The 27,219-nt window shown below is 43.2% G+C and overlaps 1 protein-coding gene across 1 annotated transcript; it reads left to right on the plus strand.

Moving 5' to 3' along the window:
* Positions 1–502: 502 nt before the first annotated feature.
* On the plus strand, positions 503–26,217 carry LOC144500656 (peptide YY-like). Its single transcript, XM_078223945.1, has 4 exons — positions 503–612; positions 4,713–4,900; positions 15,936–16,013; positions 25,893–26,217. The coding sequence occupies exons 2-4, from the start codon at positions 4,713–4,715 to the stop codon at positions 25,915–25,917; spliced, it is 291 nt and encodes a 96-aa protein (XP_078080071.1). The 5' UTR covers positions 503–612; the 3' UTR covers positions 25,918–26,217.
* The last annotated feature ends 1,002 nt before the right edge of the window (positions 26,218–27,219 follow it).

The raw sequence follows: 27,219 nt of genomic DNA on the forward strand, positions 1-27,219 counted from the left end.
ATTTATTAATAACATTGCATTTTTTTGCCCGGTAAACTGTCAAAACGCGGTACTTATATCACACTACTGGAACAAATCGTCGTCTTAAAAGGGTGGAAAGGAAATAGTTTTTGCCATTTTACCATCTGCACGAGCAACTTCTCAAACACTGTACGCATGGATTGAGTGGGGCATCAGGAGAGCTGGAAAATTAATCTTAAATGTCAGTTCTGACACTTGTCAATTTGTTCCTTCCTGTCTACTTTTTTTATTGGAAAGGGGAGGCGTATTTTATGATTCTCTCCCCCCCCCCCCCCCTTTATGGAAGATAAGCTATCTGTCTGGTCCCGGGGAGGAGGAGGGAGGGGGGTGGTGGGAGACAGAACAGGCGAGCGAATGGATATCGATTTTCCAATAACTCATCAATGCAAAATAAGTCTAAGGAGGTGATAACAATGGAACGCCGCCCTCGTGGTCTTAGAGTCCGCCTATATAAAAAGGAGCTGAGATCCCGAACAGCTTCAGAAGAGAACTGAACACAGCTGAGCAAACAGCCAGGACAGACACACTCTCTCACACACTCTAGGATTTTCTTTGAACGTCGACAGGACATCCAGACAACAGGAAAAAAAGGCAAGTACTTTATCTCAATGCGCTTTTTCGAATTCCTAGCTGGGGGTCAATGTTGCCCCCCTTTTCCAACTCCCACTGAAACGATGTTGTAACTTTTTCCAAACGCTTTATGAAATGGTCTGGCAGCAAGGAGAAGCGGATAGAAACTTCAATGAGCACAACTTTATGTCTGAATAGTGGGGCACACTGTCTCTGCGGATCTAACTATTCAGTGCTTGTTGCTGTCATTTCAAGAACAGGTAGGTAATACCTACTGACCATTGCTGTCAGGGGAATTGTGTGAGTTTGAAAGCTGAGAAGGAACTCAGTTGGTCACCCCGAGCAAGGAAGAAAACAGCACAGATGCTCTCAGTAACTACGTGACTGCTGAATTAACTAAACTGTTTCAAATTCAGGGGAAAGTTGGCAGAACCTTTTGTTCATTTGCATTGAGAAAAGCTCTGTATTTCATGATGTACACAGGATGCATTGATTCTAACTTGTCTCTGCATAGTTTAGTTTAAGTTTATTTATTAGTGTCACAAGTAGGCTTACACTAGCAACTTCTCAAATACTGCATGCATGGATTGAGTGGGGATCAGGATAACTTGAAAATGTCAGTTCTGACATTTGTTCCTGCAATGAAGTTACTGGTAAAATCCCCTAGTCGCCACACTCCGGTGCCTGTTCAGGTACACTGAGGGAGAATTTAACCTGGCCAATCCACCTAACCAGCACATCTTTCAGACTGTGGGAGGAAATGGGAGCACCCAGAGGAAACGCACGCAGACATGGGGCAAATGTGCAAACTCCACACAGACAGTGACCCAAGCCGGGAATCGAACCCCAGTCCCCAGCGCTGTGAGGCAGCAATGCTAACCACCGTGCTGCCCACCAACACAAGTTTACCCCATTCCTTTTTGAATTGAAAGGACCCTTTTCTACCAAGTATATTGATGTAAATTATTCTGACATAGTACCTTTAACAGTATGAACTAGTCGGGGTATGACTTACTAGCAGTCCATTCTGCAGCATTTTGAGTTTTGAATGTAGTTCTTGCAGAACTTCAGTGGTACAATGGAATCCCAGTTAACATGATTAGATTTCCACATAATTAATTTTCCAATCCTTTTCACGCCTGAACCATGTGAGTGGGAGTGTGACCAACACAGACCTATATATTTAAAGTCCCAATTCATTTAACCCAAGCTCCACTGCATTGTTCTATATTGGCTTGGTTCTGAGTAAGGAATGCGTTCATTAATATATCTTACTTACAGCAGCAATAAGAAATCTGGGTAACTTTTAATAATCACCTGTGGATACTTGGTTCGGTTGACTTGACTGATTCAGTTCAACACTATATAGGTGACCAATAATGACAGAAGTCCAAAGAATCTGTAGAGAATGAACCCGAGTTAACTGACAGCAAAGAAGGGATAAAATCATAAGGAATTAGAAAGTGTTAGTTTATGCAGATCTGCAGAAAATGAGGAAATAATTCAGAGCCTCCACTTTCACCATTAAGGTCTTTAACCTTTTATGTGACAGTCTAGGGTCTATTTAAAATCATTTTTTTTTCAAGCAGGTGCGAATTTTAGTTACAAAATCTCATTTTTCCTTTGGTCTCTTCATATCTGGCAGTTGTATGATGCTTAAGTGCAAATGGAATAGTTTCCTTTTCCTCCCACTTATAATCAGATGGAGGATTTTCAAAGTTTTGAACATAGCTATATGGTTTGCAGTAGTTTTAAATATTCTTAATCACATGTAGAATTTCAATAAGTTTTAATGGTCACTTCATCAGGTTTTTACTTCTCTCTGTCACTCTTGTATTTATCTCTCTCATTTAATTTAGCAATAGTTTTTTTATGTGAGTGCTTGACTTCACTGGCCCGATTCATGATTTCCTGAATTCCTTCACTCGTTTGAAGCATCATTTATGCTCACTTTTCACTGTTCCACTTTAAACTTTCATTCTGTCGTCTATCTCCCTCTCTCTGCTTGTAGTTACTCTTGCCGGGAGATCTGCTGTAATGATGTGTCACCTTTGCCTGTTTTGCACCATCCTCACACATCCAATGTAGCTCGCCTGCAACCTCTCTGTGACATCAATCATCCAGCTAGGTCTACGTTGACCCCTCTGTCTGCTGCCCTCCAATTCTCCCCCCGAAACAGATCGATCTCTGTCACTTTACAGCACTGATTAAACAGCCAAAGCACAGATTTTCTTTTTCTGCATGTCACTTTTTAAGAGTGCTCTTGCAATTTCAAGCCTCTGTTTTTGGCTCATGCTCTGTATATGGAATTTTTATCATAGACCTTAACATCGCTATTTCAGTGGCCTCTATTTTCTTCCACAGATCTTTCTTTATTGTCCAGGTTTCTGAGGCAGACAAGAAAGTGAATAGAATGTAGCATTTTAGCAGTTTCTTTCCGTGTCACAAGCTTGAATGTTCTTGTTGTTAACACATTCTTCACCTTCACAAAATTTACTGCAGGCTGTCTCCATCCTCCTTCTGACTTTGGCAACTCACCTGCCATCTTCTGATACCATTTGTCCTGAATAGACAAACTTATCTCCTTGTTCTCGTGTGACACCATCCATTTAGCACTGCTGCCTCACAGCGCCAGGGACCCTGGTTCGATTCCCGGCTTGGGTCACTGACTGTGTGGAGTTTGCACGTTCTCCCCATGCCTGCATGGGTTTCCTCTGGGTGCTCCGGTTTCCTCCCACAGTCCGAAAGACGTGCTGGTTAGGTGGATTGGCCATGCTAAATTGCCCCTTAGTGTTAGGGGGACAAGCTAGGGCAAATGCATGGGGTTATGGGGATGGTGCCTGGGTGGGATTGCGGTTGGTGCAGATTTGATGGGCCAAAAGGCCTCCTTCTGCAGTGTAGGGATTCTATGATTCTATGATTTCTTATTTCTTCCAATGTATTCCTTCCAATTGCCATTACTTTTGTCCTTTTGGTAATCATACTCAATCTATATTCAAAGCTTCTGAATTTTTCTTGATCTACAATATCGTGTAGGCCTCTTTATGATTCTGCAAGTCACGGCCGTGTTGTCAGCATACCACAAGCTTGTTATGTTCTCGCCTCCAATTCTTATCCCGGGAGGTACATCTGCCACATTCTGATTTTAGATAAGAACATTTTGCACTTTCAGGTAACTGAAACCATGTGAGACTCGGCGAATGTACTTTGCCTCTGGTTATTCTTTTGCAATATTTTTCCTTCAATTTGAATTGGCAGAGTTCTGACAATTTCCAGGTCTGTTCTTGGTTTGATCCCAGCAGACCTGATCAACCGGGGCTTAATTCATATTGAACTTGTTCAGATTTGCTCTCCTCTGGCAACTACCTCTTTCTCCAATACACAGTCCTCACCCCCTACCCACCACTTTGTCTAACTGGCACCAATGTGATGCTTCTCCGCTCATGCTTGAGAACAGGTTTGCACATCTCACCACTCCTGGTCTCGTGTGTTTCCATGCCATCCCAGTAGCTAAGTTCAATGGCATTGTAATCTCAGTTAGTGAAGTCAAATGAGCCCTTTTTTAAAGTGCTGCCTCATAGTGCCAGGGATTAGGGTTCAATTCTGGCCTCAGCTGACAGTCTATGCGAAGTCTGCATGTTCTCCCCGTGTCTGCGTGGGTTTCCTCCAGATGCTCCAATCTCCTCCCACAATCAAAAGATGTGTGGGTTAGGTGGATTGGCCATGCTTCTTAGTGTCAGGGGGATAAGCAGGGTAAATACATGGGGTTATGGGGATAGGGACTGGTTGGGATTGTTGTTGGTGCAGGCTCCTTGGGCTGAATGGCCTCCTTCTGCACTGTAGGGATTCTATGATTGAACTGGACAAATTCTTTTAAGTCTATTGCTCAGTTTAAAACTGCATGCTGAATCTGAATTCCCTGTGTTCCAATCAGTACTCATACTCAAATGTGAGAAACACTTTTGAGGTTGCTCCAGGTTTATTACAACATTAATGATACAAATACGTAAACCAACTTCTAGATAATCTAGCGACATGAAGCTTGTTAATGAACAGTCTTTTTCAGGCTGGTTTACTCAGCATGTTGTTCTGATTTTGGCTTTCCCTTCCCTGTGTGACAGATGGTGGCCATTCAGAAGCCTTGGACAACCCTGATTGCTCTTGCTATCTGCGTGCTGGTGTGCCTCGGGACCTTGGTGGATGCCTATCCCCCCAAACCTGAGAACCCAGGAGAGGATGCGCCCCCAGAGGAACTGGCGAAGTACTACTCTGCTCTCAGGCATTACATCAATCTCATCACACGGCAGAGGTAAGCTGAAGGCACACATCATTGAATATGCAAAATAAGAAACAAGACAGCAACAATTCACACTGCATATTTATAACTCACACCACAGTCAGTTCCTGCTGCAGATCATTAACAGCGCTAAGCAGTCTCCTCATGTGATTGATTTGCTTACGTTACTCCCTTTGTTGTTCAATTAGCATAATATAATTTTTTTTACAAACATAAGTATAACGTTTCCCAATTGCTTACTGGGGATATTCACTCCCCAAAAGCAGCATTGTCAGCATTTTGTTTTGTAAGACGCATTCAACTTTTTGTGGAGGCAGCATCTCCGTATGGTCCTGACCAGACTAATTTGTGAGATTTGAACGCAGCGCTATGCTGTCCCATTCAGGCAAGTCTCAGGTTTACTTCATGATCAACGGAACATTATTTATCAAGTGGCACAGTGGTTAGCACTGCTGCCCCACAATGCCAGGGACCCGGGTTCAATTCCGGTCACGGCTGACTGTCTGTGCGGAATCTGCACTTTCTCCTTGTGTCTGTGTGGGTTTCCTCCAGGTGCTCCTGTTTCCTCCCACATTCCAAAGATGTACAGTTTGGGTGGATTGGCCATGCTGAATTGCTGCTTAGTATCCAAAGATGTGTAGGTTACATGGATTGGCCGTGGTAAATGCATGGAATTGTGGAGGGGGGGGGCGGTTGGCCTGGGTAAGATGCTCTTTTGGAGAGTTGGTGTAGAATTGATGGGCAGAATGGCCTCCTTTTGCACTGTAGAGACTTTATGGGCTTCTGAGTGGGCTTCCTACTTATGACCCCTATCTGTTGATTCCTGTGGGAATGTGTCTTGAGACTGAACGTTGGGCGAGGACAAAATGAAGCTTGGCTGATGAAGCCTCCCTGACTCAAGTAGGCGGCCAACATGTACCATTAGGCTCACACTTGGAATTTAAGCAGTTGGCTGAGGCATTTGCAGTGTCTGTGCCTGTGGAGCATGAGTCACTGAAAAGAGGCCAAAAGAAGTTGAAAGCTTCTGTTTCTCACTGTGCAGGTAGATGTGAGTAAGGTTTGCAAATTGTCTTTGAAGTATAACATTCCATTGGGACCTGCAAAACTGATTTTTCTTATTTGAGAGCCCTTAAATTCAGGACTAGCATTGTTCTAGGAAGTACATGCAGTATTTGATTTGAAAACATTGCAAAGTAATTAATTTAGGGAGCACAGAAGTCATTAAACTGAACTGTTCAGCTGGAAGTACTCAGTCAAATAATTGCTGCGTTTGGATCAAGTCTTCATTCACATTGGGCTATTATCTGCATGCTGTCAAATTATTCCCTTATAATAATTGTATTGATAAGATGATTCAGACACGACTAATAACATTCATGAATAAATCAATGAAAGATTTGCTCAAACTTACAAAAACATCTTTAAGTTTTTCTCATCTGATTGTGGGAACTAATTAATTTCTGATAAAAGTGCAATTTAATTTCTAAAAGCCTGTAATGCTGGCTTTACACAGCAATTAACAATTACATCTATTGGGACTAAATGAAACATTCCTGTCTTATGCTGATAGCTAGTGTAGGTACAGACCACCCTATCAAATTCCTCTTGTGAAGAAGGTAGCCATGATGTGGAGATGCCAGCATTGGACTGGGGTGGGCACAGTAAGAAGGCTCACAACACCAGGTTAAAGTCCAACAGGTTTATTTAGAATCATAAGCTTTTGGAGCTTCACCCGATGAAGGAGCAGCACTCCGAAAGCTCGTGATTCCAAATAAACCCTGTTGGACTTCAACCTGGTGTTGTGAGACTTCTTACTGTACTGTGAATAAGGAAGCCATTTAGTCCATTGAGTCTGCACCAACTCTCTCTGACAGCATACCTTACCCCCGACCCTATCCCCATAACTCCACACACTTACCATAACTAATCCATCTAACCTACACATCTTGGGACATTCAGGGCAATTTAGCATGGCCAATCCACCTGTCCTGCCCAACTTTGGACTGTGGGAGGAAACTGGAGCACCCGGAGGAAACCCACCCAGACACAGGGAGAACATGCAAACTCCACACAGACAGTGACTCGAGTTCCTGGTGCTGTGAGGAAACAGTGCCATCCGCTGTGCCACCGTGCCGTGCATAGAAAAGAAGGACTTCCATTTATATAATGTTTCCCACAACCCCAGGTTGTGCCAAAGCACTTTATATTTGTTGAAGTGCAGTATAATCACTGTTCGTAATGTAGGAAACAAGGCAAACACTCACTGGTCAGCATCACCATTACATTATGAGTAAGTACCTTATTAGCTTGTAAATCAGCATTCAAGAGCACTTGAGTATTTCAAACAGTATTCTAAGCATATTCTGAAGATAATTTATTTCTTTTACTTTTATTTCACTGGACAATATGTGCTATAGTCTACCCTGTTGTGCTGAAAGTGGTTATTGACGTATGAACCCAATGGTGGTAGAGTGTCACAGATAACTCGGGGTCCAATTTGCAGTGGCAATATGTACTTTTCCATGCATGTTGTAATCCGGGGCAACAGATAGTGATGGTAGAGCCCCCAGTTTTCTTTCCATCACATGGCAGACCAGGAGTCTCTCCCACTCTTGCCACCTGCCATTGGTATGTGTTGGAAGGATTCGTAGGTTAATACTCAGCTGTGCACGCACATTATGAACCCACCTTCCTTGGTCATCATGTGTTGGGGTGGGATTCCCAACTGGAGCTTCTGATTCAGAGGCAGCGATGCTACCCACTGCACCACAAGACCTCCCTCAAGATCCCAGTGCGCTCACTCAAAATATGAATCTACTATTTTAGGTATACCCTCATTCCAATTACTTGTTTGTAGCATTTTTAATATTTTGTGCATTATTTCCTTACATTATCTCCAGTTTACTGTTGGAAGAGAACAAAACACTTTTCAGGGTTTTGGACTCTACTTCATCTCATAATACCCAGTTTAGTAGAAGCCCTGTCAAATGTGCATCCAACCATCCAATTTTTAATATAAATTTTTATTCCGTTCTTAAAGTTACAAAGCCAATGCACAGAGTGGATGGGGCAAACCCAAACCCATCTCCTTGTTTGCTCCAAAAACCAATTCAAATTCAAAATGAAGCCAATTCACAGACCCCACAAGAACGGAGATCGTAGAATCCCTGCAGTACAGGAGGAGGCCATTTGGCCCATCGAGTCTGCACCGACAACAATCCCACCCAGGCCCTATCCTTGTAACCCCACATTATTCCCCTGACACTAGGGGGAAATCCCACCCAGACCTGTAACCCCAAGTATTTACCCCACTAATCACCCTAACCTTCAAGTCTGGGACATTATGGGGCAATTTAGCATGGCCAATCCACCTAACCCTTCACATATTTGGAGTGTGGAAGGAAACTGGAGCACACGGAGTAAACCCACGCAGACACAGGGAGAATGTGCAAACTCCACACAGTGACCTGAGGCCGGAATTGAACCTGGGTCCCTGGCGCTGTGAGGCAGCAGTGCCTACATATATATACTACATCTGATCTTGGCTAGAAAGGATGAGAAGCCATCTTAAAAAATTTTTTTTTACTCCATTCTTAAAGTTCTATAGCTGGACTGACATCAGAGTATTTAATGGGATCCCAATATTTATACATTTTCTGTAACATGAAATATATTCAACACATTTAACGGCCCAGGTTTGTTTTCCTTACACTGTTGCATTTGGCAAATGATCCCAGAGTGTCTTTTACTAAGTCTATATTGAATGTATGGAATGAATTCCTCTATTTTGGAAGCACTTAGAAACCATTCTGATGTTTTAAAAAATTGATTACCTTTGTGAACAGAAAGCACAGCGCCCTTTTGGAAACACTTTACTTCTGAAGCAATGGACAGTTGGCCTCCACTGTATGAAGCAACGGGGATGCATAGAAAACTCTGGTCTAATTTTTCAATCATCAGTTTTTCAGTGTAGTGTTGTAATCTCAACCCTTAAATTATCTCTCCCCCATTCCCTCGCTCACTCAGGCTCTCATCGCTTGTCATCCTAATTGCAACAATCAAGCAGCCCTAACTTAATTCCCCAAAATAGCAATGGAAGAGTCTGCTATTAATATTAATCCATTAAAATTTCAACTACTAATTGAGCCAGTTCCTTGTTTTTCTCCCCCATGCGCTTCATAGAGTTCACATTTACTGCCTCAGCACAAACATATATTCTTGGAAGAATATTGCAACGTTGTTAAGTGATTGATTAAAACCCATCGCGCCCTCCCCCACACACCATATGGTAGTGCCTCGTGAAGGTATCTTCAACTGATACTTAGAATCTTGAACTGAACTCAGAGCTAATCAAAATGCACTGAAATTATTAACACAAGGCCAATTGAAATGTTCAAACTTCCCAATCAAAGGTCATTTCATTTTTGTTTTGCCTTAAGTTGTTCTAAGAGGAAGCTGTTACTGCATAGATTGCTGTGAGCATTTTATTTACAAGTAAACTGTGTTCAAATTAAAACTCTAGGTGTCAATATTTGTGAAGTGAACACCTTTACCACTTCTTGTATGCTTGGTGTGTTAACACCAAGAAACACAATTGCAGTGTAAAACTCCTTCTGCTCCGCACTATAATGTGGCTTAATCTGAAGTATAAATTTTTTTAAAGTTTATTCATTAGGCTTACATTAACACTGCAAAGAAGTTACTGTGAAAATCCCCTGGTCACCACACTCCAGCGCCTGTTCAGGTACACTGAGGGAGAATTTAGCATGGCCAGTGCACCTAACCAGCACGTCTTTCAGACTGTGGGAGGAGACCAGAGCACCTGGAGGAAACCCATGCAGACAACATGCAAACTCCTCACAGTGACCCAGGGCTGGAATTGAACCCAGGTCCCTGGCACTGAGGCAGCAGTGCTAACCACTGTGCCACCGTGCTAAATCTAATAACAACACTTGCATTGTGTCAGTTTGATATTTCTCTTCTCTCACACCAGATAGCCATTTCTGGACGGTCACTCTGGCAGTTTAGTGCTGACTCGTCTACAATTATGAATAGCTTTGCTCATTAGAACAACTGTCCCTGTGGACTGGGTTGAGGCTGAAAAAATAATTTCACCTTTTCTTTTATTCATTCCTGAGACATGGGTGTCTTTAGCTGGCCAGTATTTATTACCCATCCCTAGTTGCCCTTGAGAAAGTGGTGATGAACTGCGTTCTTGACACATTACAGTCCACGTGCTGTGGGTTGACCCACAATGCTGTTAGGGGGGGAATTCCAGGATTTTGACCCAGTGACTGCAAAGGAACATCCAAATCAGGATGGTGAGCGGCTTGGAGGAGAACTTGCAGGTCGTGGTGTTCCCATGTATCTGCTGCCCTCGTCCTCTTTTAGATGGAAGTGGTCGTGGGTTTGGAAGGTGTTGTCTAAGGATCTTTGGTGAACTTCTGCATGCATCTTGTAGAGCCAGTTGTGCAGATGACTTGAAAGAGACATTTATCAGTCTAGGCTGAATTCAAACCTGGGATTGAGGTGTAAGCAGTTGTTCAAAACTCTCTCTGCCATGCAATTTACAAAAAAAAAGCCATGAGACATTAATTGTGGGATTAGTGTAGAGGTGGCCTGCACAAAAACACCGGTAACTTCTTGTGTAAATGTAAGGGTGGTGAAATTCACTTAAAGGTTGGAGCTCTTTTTAATGTCATTCCATTCACTTTCTGATTGAAACATGCCATTATTCACATCATCTATCACCACTTTCGCACTAAATTATTCACTTTTGCTACTGGACTCCTTTATTTTCCTGTCAGCCCAATCTGACTCAAGGGTTCACAGTGCTCTGTAAATGGAACATGTGACCAGAAATCTCTTCAGCATGGTAATTATCAGTCACTGCAAAGTGGGACTTATTCATTGCATACATATGTTAATACAAAATGGTTCGACCCTGAGTGTTCACCCTGAAGGAAACTGACTGGAGTGAAACTTGGGGCGGAATTTTATAGCCCGTTGTAATGGGGGCAGGGCCAGCAAACATGGTGAGCTGGTTCAAAAGTCCATTGTCTTCAGCGGAACTGGAAAATCTCACGGGTGGGAAGGTCTGTAAAACATCTACCCTTACTTTGTACTATTTGTCTGACTGCCAGACTGGAGATAAAAATAGTGAGAATCTTAAGCATCATCTTGCTGGAACATGGTGAATTAGATTATACATCTGTTTAGAGAAGAGGATTTAGATTGACTGCCTGTCAGCTGCAGTTTTACGGCATTTGAATTCCAACAGCGTCTCGGCTCCAAGTCTTTGCATATCCTCAGTGAATTTCTCCAGCTCCTGACTATGTCCAGGGTAAACACAGTAAGAAGACTCACAACACCAGGTTAAAGTCCATGCCGGTATGTGCAATCTTCTTGGAGATCCCCTCCACTTGGAGCCGGCAGTTTGCGGTGTCGATGGTAGCCATGATGTGGAGATGTCAGCATCTCCACATTATGTCCAGGGTATCAGATGATGAAACTGCACCTTATAGTACTTCAACTCCCTGGAGGCCAAGTGGGGTTATGCATGTAAAGAGTCCAAACAGCTTCAATTCTACCTTTCTCCTTGACGTAATGGAAAGATTTGGGCAACCTTTTGTAAAACCTACTTTCAATCTACCTGATTCCCCGCTGCCATAATATGACCATTGATGAATCTCCCACTGAATGCAGGCAGGCATTTAAAATGCCAATGTCCTAGCCCAATGATGTCACCAGCATCATATTAATATCTAGCCGGGGGAGACGCACATTATCTTCTGCATGGTCGAATGAGCTGACTTGCCAGAAGGGTCCAATGTAAGTTTGAACAGTCTCTGCCTCTTTGAAATCCTTGTGGGCTAGGCAGATTAGGAGTGCCTCATCCTCCCCACCAATTCCAATTGCCATGGAAACTGTCCTTCCACTGATGCCTTTCCAGCCACACTGCCGCCTGCCAGACCAAGTAGAGAATTTGGCAATGTGTTGGATTGGTCTTCAGAAAGTTATTTTAATGAGGCCTCAGGCCTCTGACCTCTCAGGGCTCGCCAATCACTACTGGGCTCATGAGTCCCCTTCCTGATTCCTCGTCCCCGTATAAAAAAAAAAGCAAGGTCTATGGATCTCTTAGCTACATGAGAAAAGTGGAGGTTGGAGTTAGCACTGGAAGAATTAGGAGAAGAGGAAGATAAAACGATAAATGAGAAAACAAAAACAGAACTTGATTTACCAAAGATATCTGCACAGTATCACTTCGGTTAGCACTGCTGTCTCTCAGCGCCAGGGACCCTGGTTTGATTCCCAGCTTGGATCACTGTCTGTGTGGAGTCTGCACATTCTCCCTGTGTCTGCATGGGTTTCCTCCGGGTGTTCCGGTCTCTCCCACAGTCTGAAAGACGTGCTGGTCAGGTACATTGGCCATGCTAAATTCTCCCTCGATGTGCCTGAACAAGCGCTGGAGTGTGGCGACTAGGGGATTTTCACAGTAACTTTATTGCAGTGTTAATGGAAACCTACTTGTGACACAATAGATAAACTTAAAACCTGAGGAAATTGAAACTATTTTAATTTTTCAGACCATTAAACTTAATAAATTAACAAGCTCCATAAATATCTAGCTCTAAGCACAAAATTCACACTTTTTTATAATTCCATCTGAGTAGAACAAATAATTTTACGTGGTGTTTTGTACCTATCTAACGTACAATGCCTATTCACTTTTTTGTGGAGAATGTGTTGACTCTGTGGACTCTGCCAATGGATCACCTCTACCTTTGGTGTCCTAGGCCGGACTTTTACCGCCTTGCCTGCGCTGGAATCTGGGCAGGCGAGGCTCGCAGAACGGAAATCTCCGTTGGCCTTGGGCAGGATTCTGCAGTCTCGCCTGAGCGAAGTCGTAAAATCCTGCCTCTAGTCTCAACTAAAACGATTCCTGGCAGAGTGCCTCAGAAAATTTTACTGTGTTAAATGCGCTGGGGAAACAATAAGTTATTTGTTGTTCTCCCAACGTACTTTACATGAGAAGATAAGGAGCAGGAGTCAGCCCCTTCAGCCTGCTGGACCACTACATAAGATCATGGCTGATCTGATTATGGCCACACTCCTGCCTTGCCTTATCACACTTGACTCTCTAGATCAATGAATAGGTCTCTTTTAAAGTACAGTACTATTGGTGGGCAGGCAAATTAAGCATCCAACCTGCAGACAGTAAAGCTCCACACTTAACAAACAAGTGAAAGGCCAATAAATGCACTTGGTTTTGGTTGAGACATGAACATTGGTCAGGACATTGGGAGAACTCCCTCCTCTTTGAATAGTGCCACATATCCTTTACCTCCCAGTTGAACAAGCAGTTGGAGCCTTAGGTCAGAATGTTACGGCCATTCTCACACCGGTGGGAATTTTACACCCTGCTGCAGTGAACAAAGATTTGGCTTGGTGCCAAATTCTCCGACTTCGCTGCAGTGAACAGCAGGGAAGATTGCGCCCTTAGTTCAACATTTCAGCAAAAGAAAATCATAGCAAATCTTTAGTATTACACCGAAGTAATAACCTACATTTGGTGCTCCGGGCACAGAATGATTTCTTTCTGACTCAGGTAGGTGATTTACATTTTTATGTATATTATACACATATATTTTTTATGTATTGTGAATAGTGACACCGGTAAGAACTAAATGGCAAATGTGTATTTAACTTACAAGTTTGAGGGTTTGCAGCTATACAGCTGGTGCAAACATTAACTCAAATGCCTTTGTCATTCACCAATCACCATTGAAGTAAATTGTTGCAGATTTTCCTGTATGTTTCTTTAATGAGATGTGGGCATTTCTGACAAGGTCAGCAATTGTTGCCCATCCTTAATTACTTTTCAATTGAGTGGGATATTTCAGAGGACAGTTAAGAGTCAACGACATTGCTTGGGGTCTGGAGTCGCGTGTAGGACAGGTGAGGATGGCAGGTTTCCTTCCCTAAAGGACATTAGTGAGCCAGATGGGTTTTTCTGACAATTGTTTCATGGTCATCTGCAGATTCTTAATTCCAGATTTTTTAAAAATTGAATTCAAATTCCACCATCTGCCATGGCTGGATTCAAACCCAGGTACCCAGAACATTCCTTGAGTTTTTGGATTAATGGTCTAGCGATAATACTACTAGGCCATCACCTCCCCTATTGTTCACACTCACCATAATCATCCACAGTCCCCCTGTATTGCTCCGATCTTCCTCAGCCTCTCAGTATCATTTAATTTATAGATTTCCTCGTGATCTCTTGGTTTCCACGTTAGCATATCAGATTCTATCCATGATCCCCTCAATCCATTTTCTACATCACCGCACAGTTCATTCCAACTCCCCTGATTTTCCTACTCACTAGCAAATCCAATGAGGAATAAAAAGCATGGAATAACAGAAGGTTATTTAACCAACCAAGTCTATTCCTTACATGGACCATGTCCAATGAACTGGGGAATCATCTTTATCCAAACCATTACAACTCCTGAAGAAGCATTTATAAAGTTTATTTTTATATCTCCCAAAGGTAAAGCCTTATCTAGCCTTTTACCATGCAATATTCATTTCTGACTGCTTGCCTGCCAAGATGTTTACAAACTTTCAGGCCGTAGCATACTCCATAAAGAATTTATTCGGATAAAAATCTTTATCGAGAGAGTCAGAACAAGTGGCCCACCAGGAACAATTGAGTCAATTTGCATTGACAGAAAAGCACATGAGGGCGAAAGGAATAGAAGGATAAACTGGAAGAGTAAGATAGGAGGAGGCTTGTCTGGAACGTGAATACATCTGCATAGACAAGTTGGGCTAAATGGTCTGTTTCTGTGCTGTGAATTCAATGTGAAGCATTTAATCATCTGTCTCCACATTTTCTTATCCTTAAACTCATAAGGAAAGTCTCCCTATATAATCTTTTAAATAAGGACATTGTTTGTCCTATTCTCTTGCAAAATGGGTGGCACAGTGGTTAGCACTGCTGCTTCACAGGGCCCGGGTTCGATTCCTGGTCTCGGATGACTGTGTGGAGTCTGTACATTCTCCCTGTGTCTGCGTGGGTTTCCTCCGGGTGCTCCGGTTTCCTTCCACAGTCTAGAGATATGCGGATTAGGTAGATTGGCCATGATAAATTGCCCCTTAGTGTCAGGGGGATTAACAGGGTAAATATGTGGAATTACAGGGATAGGGCCTGTGTGGGGATTGTGGTCGGTACAGGCTCAATGGGTTGAATGGCCTCCTTCTGCACTGTAAGGTTTCTACGATCTATGAAATACTGCACCAGCATTGTTAACAGCTACTTCCAGGGCAGCACGGTGGCACAGTGGTTAGCATTGCTTTCTTACAGCGCCAGGGACCTGAGTTTGATTCCCGACTTGGGTCACTGTCTGTGCGAAGTTTGCACATTCTCGCTTTGTCTGCCTGGGTTTCCTTCGGGTGCTCCGGTTTCCTCCCACAGCCTGAATGACTTGCTGGTTGGGTGCATTGGGCATGCTAAATTCACGCTCAGTGTATCTGAACAGGCGCTGGAGTATGGTAACTAGGGAATTTTCACAGTAACTTCATTGCAGTGTTAATGTAAGCCTACTTGTGATACTAATAAATAAACTTTAAATGTGCCTTAAATTGGCTCCTGTATTGTGGATTCAAAGTTGAATACTTATTTTATCATTCTACTGATGAAACAATTCACTTGCAGGTGACATTTTGAAACTCATTCTTGGAGTTATATCAGTATTCACTCTTTGCTCCTCATTATATATCTTCTGCCATATATTCAGAATTGATATTCCTTCAAAGATGGACAGTTGAAATAAACCAAATGTAATGATACATTTCCCACTCATTACTGTTCAGAGGAATTCAGGACGGTACATGCAAATGACTGGAAATCTGAACTATTTTATTCAAATGGTAATAGTTGGAAAAGTTAGTGGAAGCTATTTTGAAATCATGTTGTTTAATAAACAAAGGGAATTAAAATTTCAGGATTGAACTTGCTTGTTTTTTTTCCCCTCTCCAATAGATATGGAAAGAGAGATAGTCCGGAAGCTTTGTCAGATTCCCTGTTTGATGAGAGCAGTGATCACGTTGGGAGGTCAAGGTAAATATAGTCTAAAGAAATGTTTCTCATGGTTAGAGATCAGTGTCCCACAGGGAAATGACATTTGCGCACAGACACTTTTCAACCTACTCAATAATTACCATAAAACTGCAAAGATGATTCACTATCTTTTGTTTCTAACTTATTCGTAGTTTGGCTTTTGTTTAAATGAGTAATTCTTTCCAATTAAAATAAAATGACAGCATTAGTAAAATAAAACACTGATGTTCTATGTAATCCTTAAAGCAGCAATATCAAATTGAAGAAAAAGCATGCAATGCCTAATGTTTAGAAGATTGTATTTGAGAAACCAGCAGTCAGAAAAGCGCGGTCGGAAAATTCCATCCATGGTCTCCATTGGGGCATTTCACAGAGGCTTCACTAGGTTGATTCCTGGAATGAATTGGTGATTTATGAGGAAAGGTTGAGTAGGTTGGCCTGTAGTCATTGGAGTTTAGGACAATGGGAGGTGATTGTAATAACATATACGATTGAGGGGGCTTGAGAAGATGCTTCCCTTTGTGGGAAATCTAGAACGATGGGGCCACAGTTTCTAAAAGAGGTCTCATTAAGATTGAGCTGAGGAGGCATTTCTTCTCTGAGGGTTGTTAATCTTTGTAACTCCAGAGAAAAGAGGAGACCTGGCTCATTGAACATCTTCAAGGCTGAGTTAGACAGATATTTGATCAACTGGGATTCAAGTGTTATGGGCAGGAAAGTGGAGTAGATATCACAACTATATCAGCCATGATCTTATTTAATGGTGAAAGATGCTCAAAGAATGAAATAGCCTAATCCTACTTCTAGTTCTTACACTCTTAATCCCAATAGAAAGGATCTCAGTGGTTCATTAAATAAACTTTAAAGTTTTCCTGATCTCTGGAGATGAGGGAAATACAGTTGAATTCAAAATGTTATGTGGGAACCAGAATTATATTCAGGTCACAATTTATGCTGAAAGAAGTCAAAACTGCCAATGTGCTCAATTTTGTACAGTTTCCTTTCACTAATAGAAAAGACGGAACCAATACTCGCTCTGCACATTTAAAAAAAAAAATTCTTTCATGGGCATCACTGGCTGGCCAGCATTTATTGCCCATCCCTAGTTGCCCTTTGAGGGCAGTTGAGAGTCAACCACATTGCTGTGGTTCTGGAGTCACATGTAGACCTGACCAGGTAAGGATGGCAGATTTCCTTCCCTAAAGGACATTAATGAACCAGATGGGTTTTTTTCCCCGACAATCGACAATGGTTTCATGGTCATTAGTGGATTCTTAATTCTTGATATTTTTTATTGAATTCAAATTCCACCATCTGCCATGGCAGGATTCGAACCCGGGTCCCCAGAACATCAGTTAAATTTCTGGATTAGTAGTCTAGCGATAATACCACTGGGCCATCACCTTCCCCAATAGAGGAGCATTTCTAAAGTGGCAAAAGCTGGGCAGGACATGATTTGGGTTAGTCTGTCAGTGTTATAATCCAGATAATTGAGCAACATTATACAGTTCAAAGATTGGCTTAAAAGCCAGCCTTAGATCAGGAACTCTTCAAAGTCAGTGAAAACTTTCAAATGTTCTAGAATCTCAAGTTTATTTATTAGTGTCACAAATAGGCTTACATTAACACTGCAATGAAGTATTGTGAAAAATCCCCTAGTCGCCACACTCCGGCACCTATTCAGATACACTGAGGGAGAATTTAGCATGGTCAATGCACCTGACCTGCACATCTTTGGACTGTGGGAGGAAACTGGAGCACCTAGTGAAAACCCACACAGGCTCAGGAGAGAATGCACAGACAGTGATCCAAACCGGGAATCGAACCCAGGTCCCTGGCACCGTGAGGCAGCAGAGCTAACCACTGTGCCACCATGCAACCCATAGAATCCTGGATTCTAAATGGAACAAATCAAATTAAGAAAGCAATATGAAATAGAATAAACTCAATGTTTTGAGTATAATTCATTTCCCACAGACCTGCCTTTCTGAGAATGAATCATGTATAGGAAAGCTGTACATACAGAACATCGCTGCCATTTGTCATCTCTTGTTGTGAGACATTTCTCAATATGAATGACCTGATAACATTAGTTGTATCTGCCATTCGACAGTGTCACACGATCACACACAGACATTGATGCACAGTTATTGTTTTGATGACAGTATGAACATCCCTGTACTGTATTAGGCAACATAAAACATTAAAACATATGTTGCCAACATAGAACATGTGGATCCTACACGGAGTCATTGAAAACACGTTTAGCTACATTTGGACATATTATCATTATCACTGCATGAATACATGAAAACTAAAGCTAAGTTAAAATGACAAATAGTCCTATTCCAAAAATTATACAGATATATTTATGTAGTTCTGAGATTTATATCAACTTGCTACCAAAAGATATAGGAGCAGAATTAGGCCATTCGGCCCATCGAGTCTGCTCCGCCATTCAATCATGGCTGATATGATTCTCATCCCCATTCTCTTTCCTTCTCCCCATAACCCTTGATCCCCTTATTAATCAAGAACCTATCTATCTCTGTCTTAAAGACACTCAATGACCTGGCCTCCACAGCCTTCTGCGACAATGAGTTCCACAGATTCACCACCCTCTGGCTGAAATAATTCCTCCTCATCTCAGTTTTAAAGGAGTGTTCCTTCACTCAAGTTGTGCCCTCGAGTTCTAGTCTCTCCCACTATTGGAAACATCCTCTCTACGTCCCCTCTAAATAGGCCTCTCAATATTCTGTAACTTTCAATTAGATCCCCTTTCATCCTTCTAAACCCCATAGGCCCAGACTCCTCAACCGCTCCTCATATGACAAACCCTTCCTGGGATCATTCTTGTGAACCTCCTCTGGACCCCTACCAAGGCCAGCACATCCTTCCTTGGGTATGGGACCCAAAACTGCTCACAATACTCCAAATGGAGTCTGACCAGAGCTTTATACAGCCTCAGCAGTACGTCCCTGCTCTTGTATTCTAGCCATCTAGAAATGAATGCTAACATTGAATTTGCCATCCTAACTGCCAACTTAACCTGCCTGTTAACCTTGAGAGTCTTGAACCAGGGCTCCCAAGTCCCTTTGTGATTCAGATTTCAGACGTCTTTCCCCATTTAGAAAATAGTCTATGCCTCTTCTTCCTACCAAAGTGCATAACCTCACACTTTCCCACATTGTATTCCATCTGCCACTTCTTTGCCCACTCTCCTAGCCTGTCCAAGTCATTCTCAACACTACCTTTCCCCCTACATACCTTTGTATCATCTGCAAATTTAGCAACCATGCCCTCAGTTCCATCTTTCAGGTCATTAATGTATATAGTGAAAAGTTGTGGTCCCAACATTGACCCCTGTGGAACATCACGAGTCACTGGTTGCCATCCTGAAAAGGATCCCCTTATCGCCACTCTCTGCCTTCTGTCTGTCAGCCAGTCTTCTATCCATGCCAGTACCTTGCCTTTGACACCATTGGCTTTTAGCTAACTTAGCAGCCTCCTGGAAGGCACCTTGTCAAAGGCTTTCTGGAAATCCAAATAATTCACGTCCTAAGTGTAATGTGAATGTATAACTGTCTTTCAACGCTACTGACCTTTATATTCCTTTTTTGCTGATTTATGTGAGCTTTGTGGGGGAAAAATCCCAAAGCAGTGAGTTGGTGTTCACAACGTGTGATTTAGTAACAGGATTAATATGATGATACTATCATTTTCGCTGATATAGTCCCTTTAACTTAACAATACATCCCAAGGCTCTTTAAAAGCTTTACCAACAGAATTTCGCACTGAGCCACACATGGAGATATTGAGCCAAATAACCAAATCTTGGACGGTGGCACAGTGGTTAGCACTGCTGTCTCACAGTGCAAGGGACCTGGGCTCGATTACCGGCTTGGGTCACTGTCTGTGCGGAGTATGCATCATGTCCCCATGTCACGTGGGTTTCCTCCAGGTGCTCCTGGTTTCTTCCCACAGTCCAAAAGACGTGCTGGTTAGGTGCACTGACCATGCTAAATTCTCCCTCAGTGTACAGATGCTGAAGTGTGGTGACCAGGGGATTTTCATAGTCACTTCATTGCAGTGTTAATGTAAATTTACTTGTGACACGAATAAAAATAAACTTTAAAAAACAATGAGGTAGGTTTTAAGGAGGATCTTAAAAGACAGAAGAGAGGTAAAGAGCTGGAAAATCGAAGACATTTCAGGGCTTAAGGTATTGGTCGCTGAAGACACAGCCGCTAGTGGTGATGCAATTAAAATCAGGAATGTTTAAGAGGCCACAATTGATGGACTACCGAGATCTCGGGAACATAAGGCTGAGAAAGGAAGATCATCGATTAGGGAGGGATTTTTAGAGCATAGAGGGATTTGATAACAATTTGAGAAGAACAGAATATAAATTCAGTAGCTCAGCTTTATATTCTTAGAATCCCTGCAGTGCAGAAGGAGGCCATTCGGCCCATCGAGTTTGCGCCAACGAAATATCTTGCCCAGGCCCTATCCCTGTAATCCCACATATTTACCCTGCTAATCTACACATTTTGGGACACTAGGGGGCAATTTAGCATGGCTAATCTGCGCATCTTTGGATTGTGGGAGGAGACCGGAGCACCCGGAGGAAAACCAAGCAGATTGCAGGAGACAACGGTAATTTTAACAGCTGGGCCTCACTTAACGTTGCTAGTATACTTCCCACCCATTCTGGGCAGGAAGAGGGAGCAGAGTGGCCTCTGGTCGGAGAAGATTGTGCGCTTTGGGTCCCCTGGTATCATAGAATCCCTACAGTGCAGAAGGAGGCCATAGGGCCCTTCGAGTCTGCACTGACCAGAATCCCACCTCTCCCCATAACCCTATGCATTTACCCTAGCTAGTCTCCCTGAAACTAAGGGGCAATTTATCATAACCAAACCACCTAACCCGCACATCTTTGGACTGTGGGAGGAAACTGGAGCACCCGGAGGAAATCCACGCAGACACAGGGAGAACGTGCAAACTCCACAGTCACCCAAGCCGTATCTTCTAGATCAGTGACAGGGAAATGGATTTGGACGTTTCAGGATGGGGAAGGACACGGGGAGCAGTCTATGGAAAAGGCTGTTGAGACTTTTCTTGTGGGCCCGCAGGAGCACTTACTCTAATGGGTCCAAGAGGAACATAATATCTTGACATACCTGGAAAGCTTCACAACCTTCACACCAGGTGCTGAGCTGTTTCAGCCTGTGAAGACTTAGAGCCTACCATCAGGGTCTGAATGACTTAACAGGAGCCAGATTGGTAAAAATGCACAAGGCTTTTGTCTGCATCCCAAGGGTAAATATCAGAAAAAGCAGGAAAGAGTTGAATTTGAAGGGGCAACATGGTGGCACAGTGGTTAGCACTGCTGCCTCACAGCGCCAGGGACCCGGGTTCAATTCTGCCCTTGGGTCACTGTCTGTGTGGAGTTTGCGCATTCTCCCCATGTCTGCGTGGGTTTCCTCAGTGCTCCGGTTTCCTCCCACAGTTGAAAGATGCGCGGGTTAGGTTGATTGGCCATGCTAAGTTAACCCTAGTGTCAGGGGGATTAGCAGGGTAAATATGTGGGGTTACAGGAATGGGGCCTGGGTGGGATTGTGGTCGGTGCAGACTCAATGGGCTGAATGGCCTCCTTCTGCGCTGTAGGGATTCTATGGAAAAGAAGTCACAATCATTTTTAACTGTCCTCCAATTCAGGGTCTGCTGAGCGATTAAGGTTAAAATCTTCTTTTGTACAATAATAGAACTCGACCTTCTGGAAAACAGGGTGCCAACAAAATTGTCAAATTGATTTTTAATAAGACTAACTTTTCAAAAATATATTTGTGACAAAATTAGGGAGGAGCTATTGCAAAATCTGAAAAGATTTCCATTTCTGGAAATAGAAAAATGCACATTATTATTTTTCACAAGGCAGTGTGCACATTGCTTTCTTTTTTCAGTTCAATAAAGCTCAAAATAGCCAGACAAACCAAAAGTAGAAAAGTGTCGACGTAAATAGATCCTTTTTTTGAGTAGTGACATTAAAAGCTGCATTATTATCTTGCATCATGATTTATTCACTGGCCTGAATATGCAAGACCTCTTGATCATTGCCGTACCATGTTGTTGTTTACCTGTTTGTATTACTTGACCATTTGGAGTTTCTGATCCGTCTGGGTCAACAGAATTTAATGCCCCCACTCTGCTGAGTTTGGACGAGGGTGGTGGGCCTTACGATTGAGCAGGAAGGGTATGAGGTGGGGATCCCAGCGCCCTTCTGCCTCCCTCTGCTTAAGTCTGGGGCAGGGAGGCTTGTGGGCAGCCTTCTCATCCGGAGACTGATGGAGGCCCTTTGGTGGCCACTTAAGGGTCTCAGACCCACTGCTGCTTGTATTCCAACAGTGGTGGGAGGAGTTGTCATTCAGGAGACCACCCAGTTGGTTTGCCAGTGGCCTACCTGGTGTGTGAGGGGGAGGGGGGGGGTTGGGAAGGTGGGGGAGTGGGAGGGGGGGGTTGGGAAGGTGGGGGAGTGGGAGGGGGGGGGTTGGGAAGGTGGGGGAGGGGGGGGTCGGGAAGGTGGGGGAGGGGGGGGTCGGGAAGGTGGGGGGGGGGGAGGGGGGTGTGGGGAACCATTAATTGTTCATGGGTATACTGTGTCTGACTGTGGAATCCAGCATTGAGAAGATGGGAGTTTCCCACAGGAAATCACTCCTTGGCTCTTGCATCCAATCCAATCCTCATCAATGACCCCCCTGCCCTGTGGCCTCCATCACATCCGCACATGTCCCTAACTGGCTATCCTCAATGGTCGGCCCCACTGTAGTACTGGCAATGGCTACCGTTCCTGTTGGCCCTGCCACTACTGGAGAGCTGCCAGCCTCTGATTGACCAACAATGCCTGGGATGGGAGTGAATTTCCACCCTTGGAGTGGGGAGGTTTGTGGGGTGGAAGGGGGCTTTGTCATCAGACAAGAGGCCAATGTTGCCCAGGTAAGTGCCTATTTGCAATTAAATAGTGGTTGGGCCTCCAGAGAAAAGTGGCTTGGTGCTCCCACCCACTCCTCCAACCAGTGGACGAGGCCTCCATCACCCACACTAAATCTTAGCTGCTGTTTCTAAATTCACACTCAGATCAATTTAAGTTTCAAATGACGACAGTGCCCATTACTGATTATAACAGCTTCAGGACATTTACACAGAACGGGACGATCACAGTCTGTGATCTGAAAAACAAAACCGCTAATTCAGTCAAAATCCAATTAGAATTCACCCAGCTGAATGCATCTGTACTTATTTAACAATTTCTTTGACACAATCACATCTTTGAAGACCTTGGCTGAACTGAAACAAACTTGAATCTAATTCTATATAAAGTTTATGTGTACGATTTTATATCAAGCTACTTATTTTGTTGCAAAATTAGCACAGTTGGTAAATTTTGCCAGTTCTGTAACATTGCTTTCAAACACTTTCTCAGATCTTTAATATTCAGAATTGCAGAATTCAGTCTCTATTCTCATTTATGATTTCCTCTTTTTATTCTTTCCTCGTTCATCGAATCATCAAATCCCTACAGTGCAGAAGGGGGCCATTGGACCCATCGGGTCTGCACCAACCACAATCCCACCCAGGCCCTCTCCCCATAACCCCATGCATTTACCCTATCTAGTCCCCCTGACACTAAGGGGCAATTTAGCCAATCCACCTAACCCACACATCTTTGGAGTGTGGGAGGAAACCGGAGCACCCGGAAGAAACCCACGTAGACATGGAGAGAACGTGCAAACTCCGCACAGATACTGACCCGAGGCCGGAATTGAACCTGGGTCCCTGGCGCTGTGAGGCAGCAGCGCTAACCGCTGTGCCACCGTGCTGTCACAAGTTCATTTTTTTTTTCCACTTAATTTTTAAAATCCCTTGATGTCCTAGGGGATTTTCACAGTAACTTCATTGCATTGTTAATGTAAGCATACTTGTGACACTAATAAATAAACTAAAACAAAACTTTTGATAGGAGAACAGAACTTTGAAATAATGGGTACTGCTGTATTTTATCAAAATGATTGGAGTAGCTTAAAGTCAACTTCCAGGAGAAGAAAATTGTATTTTGTTTTATTGAGAGTCCCAAGCGAAGGAGTATGCTGTGGGTAAAATGAATTGGAGAAATGACAAATAAATCAAAAGAATAGTAGTTGGTGATATAATGAGTTCCGTGATGTCCAGGGGATGAATGAACACCAGTTGGAAGAGTACTGATTTAAACACATGGAAAATGATAAAGAACAGGAAAGTGGAATGCAAGGTGGAATATTTGAAGCTTAATTTAGTCTTTAATATTTACCTCATAGCTGAAATGTGTCATCATTGAAATATTTTAAATTGACATCCATTTAGGGGTAGGCGATGGTTGAGTGGTATTATCGCTAGACTATTATTCCAGAAATTTAGCTAATGTTCTGGGGACCCAGGTTCGAATCCCGCCACGCCAGATGGTAGTGTTTAAATTCAATAAAAAATATCAAGAATTAAGAGTCTACTAATGATCATGAAACCAAAGTCGATTGTCGGAAAAACCCATCTGGTTCACTAATGCCCTTTAGGGAAGGAAATCTGCCGTCCTTACCTGGTCTGGCCTAATTGTGACTCCAGAGCCACAGCAATGTGGTTGACTCTCAACTGCCCTCCAAGGGCAATTAGGGATGGGCAATAAATGCTGGCCAGTCAGCGACACCCATGTCCCATGAATGAATAATAAAAACAATTTGAACACTTGTGCCTGAAGCCTCCAACCTTGGCACGGTGGGAAGGGTGGCACAGTGGTTAGCACTGCTGCTTCACAGCACCAGAGACCCAGGTTCAATTCCCAGCTTGGGTCACTGTCTGCATGGAGTCTTCACGTTCTCCTCGTGTCTGCGTGGGTTTCCTCTGGGTGCTCCGGTTTCCTCCCACAGACCAAAAGACGTGCTGGTTAGGTGCATTGGCCATGCTAAATTCTCCCTCGGTGTACCCAAACAGGCACCAGGGTGTGGCCACGAGGGGATTTTCACAGTAACTTCATTGCAATGTTAATGTCAGCCTACTTGTGACACTAATACATAAACTTTAAACCTTGTCCAATGCCGCTGCAGTGAATGGAGTTTTGGCCGAGTGTCAAAATCTCCATTCCCGCTGGTAGCGGGGGATGGGACGAATAAGATCGGACAATCCCGCCCAAGACATTTGAGACAGGAACTGAGGGCTTTTGAATTTCGATGTTACTGATTTGTAAACTCAAGGGAAATGATTATTTAACTGTGAAAACACATACCTATGCTAATAACATTTTATGGTATCTGTTTTCCAGACAATTTTATTATAATTGATTTCATTTCTGTAATTTCTTTTTTCGGGGATAAAATATTTATCAACAATGAACGATTTATTACATACACTAAAAAGATAATCCTGTAAAGTCTGGAAAATCATACACTGCATGTATGTAACAAAGCAGTTGGTTTGTTTCTTTGTCAGGTATTTAAATGGATATTGATTGGGGGTGGCACAGTGGTTAGCACCGCTGCCTCACAGCGCCGGGGACCCAGGTTCAATTCCTGGTTTGGGTCACTGTCTGTCTCCATGTTCCCCCTGGGTTTCCTCCAGGTGCTCCGGTTTCCTCCCACAGATGGAAAGACGTGCTGGTTAGGTGCATTGGCCATGCTAAATTCTCCCTCAGTGTACCTGAACAGGCACCAGAGAGTGGCAACTAGGGGATTTTTACAGTAACTTCATTGCAGTGTTAATGTAAGCCTACTTGTGACACTTGTAAACGTTAAGTTAATGTACAGTGAAACCTAATGCTTGTATTTGACTGATTTTTAATTTTATTGCTTTCCACAGGTACGATGATTCCTTGATGTGGTGATTCCCTCCTCTTTGTACCTTGTCTACCTTTTGTGTCTTTGCGTTTTAATTATGGTGCAGATGGACCAGACCTCAAGAATTATGTGAAGACGACACCAAACCAAAAGGATCACTGCATGCAAACCTTTTTCATGCATTGAGAAACCATTGAAGCTTTTTTGTGGCAGGCAATTGTACATAATTTATTGTTAAATATAATATATGGCAATCAAAATCAAAATGTGGGGTCTCTCTGAGAAAAAGAATCTTCTGTTTGTATTGTAAAAATGTTTACGTGCAATTAAAGTTTAATGGATGAATCAAATTTGCAAAAGGATGTCTGTGTTTCTGTGGAGTTACATTTTTACTTCCTCAGCCTTCTTAGCACACTGACCACTCCATATAGAAAGATTGTGCATTTGTGTAGCTCCCTTCATGATCTCAGGACTTCGTACTGTGCTCCATGGTGGCACAGTGGTTAGATTTAGCACTGCTGTCTCACATCGCCAGGGACCTGGATTCGAATCCTGGCTTGGGTCCGCACTGTCTGTGCAGAGTCTACATGTTCTCCCTGTGCTTGCGCAGGTTTCCTCCAGATGCTGCGGTTTCCTCCCACAGTCCGAAAGACCATGCTTAATTCTCCCTCCGTATACCCGAACAGGCGCCGGAGTGTGATGAGGGGATTTTCATAGTAACTTCATTGTAGTGTTAGTGTGAGCCAACTTGTGACACGAATAGATAGACAAAACAGCCAATGAAATACTTTTCAGAAGGTTGTCACTATTGTAATGGAGGAAATATCATAGCCAATTTTTACACAGCAAGATCCCACATGAAGCAATGAGAATTACCAGATTATCTATTTCAGCGATGCAGGTTGAGGAATAATATTGTTTAGGCCACACTTGGAGAACTCCTTTGCTCCTCCTCAATAATGTCATCTGTTCTGAAAAGGTGAAAATGTATGTAGGGTCTTAGTTTAACATAGAATCTCTACAGTACAGATGGAGGCCATCCAGCCCATCAAGTCTGTACCGACCACAAACCCACCCAGGTCCTATCCCAAAATCCCTATTTACCCTTGCTAGCCTTCCTGACACTAACGGGCAATTTAGCATAGCCAATCCACCTAACCTGCACATCTTTGGAGTGTGGGGGGAAAACGGAGCACCCAGAGGAGATCCATGCAGACACGGGGGGAAATGTGCAAACTCCACTCAGACAGTCACCCAAGGCCAGAACTGATCTAATCAAAAAGATAGTGCTTTCAACAATGCAGCACTCTCCCAGTACTGCGTTGGAGAGTCAACCTAGATTTTGTTCT

Source organism: Mustelus asterias, chromosome 11 (genome assembly GCF_964213995.1).
Source record: "Mustelus asterias chromosome 11, sMusAst1.hap1.1, whole genome shotgun sequence".
NCBI lineage: Eukaryota > Metazoa > Chordata > Chondrichthyes > Carcharhiniformes > Triakidae > Mustelus > Mustelus asterias.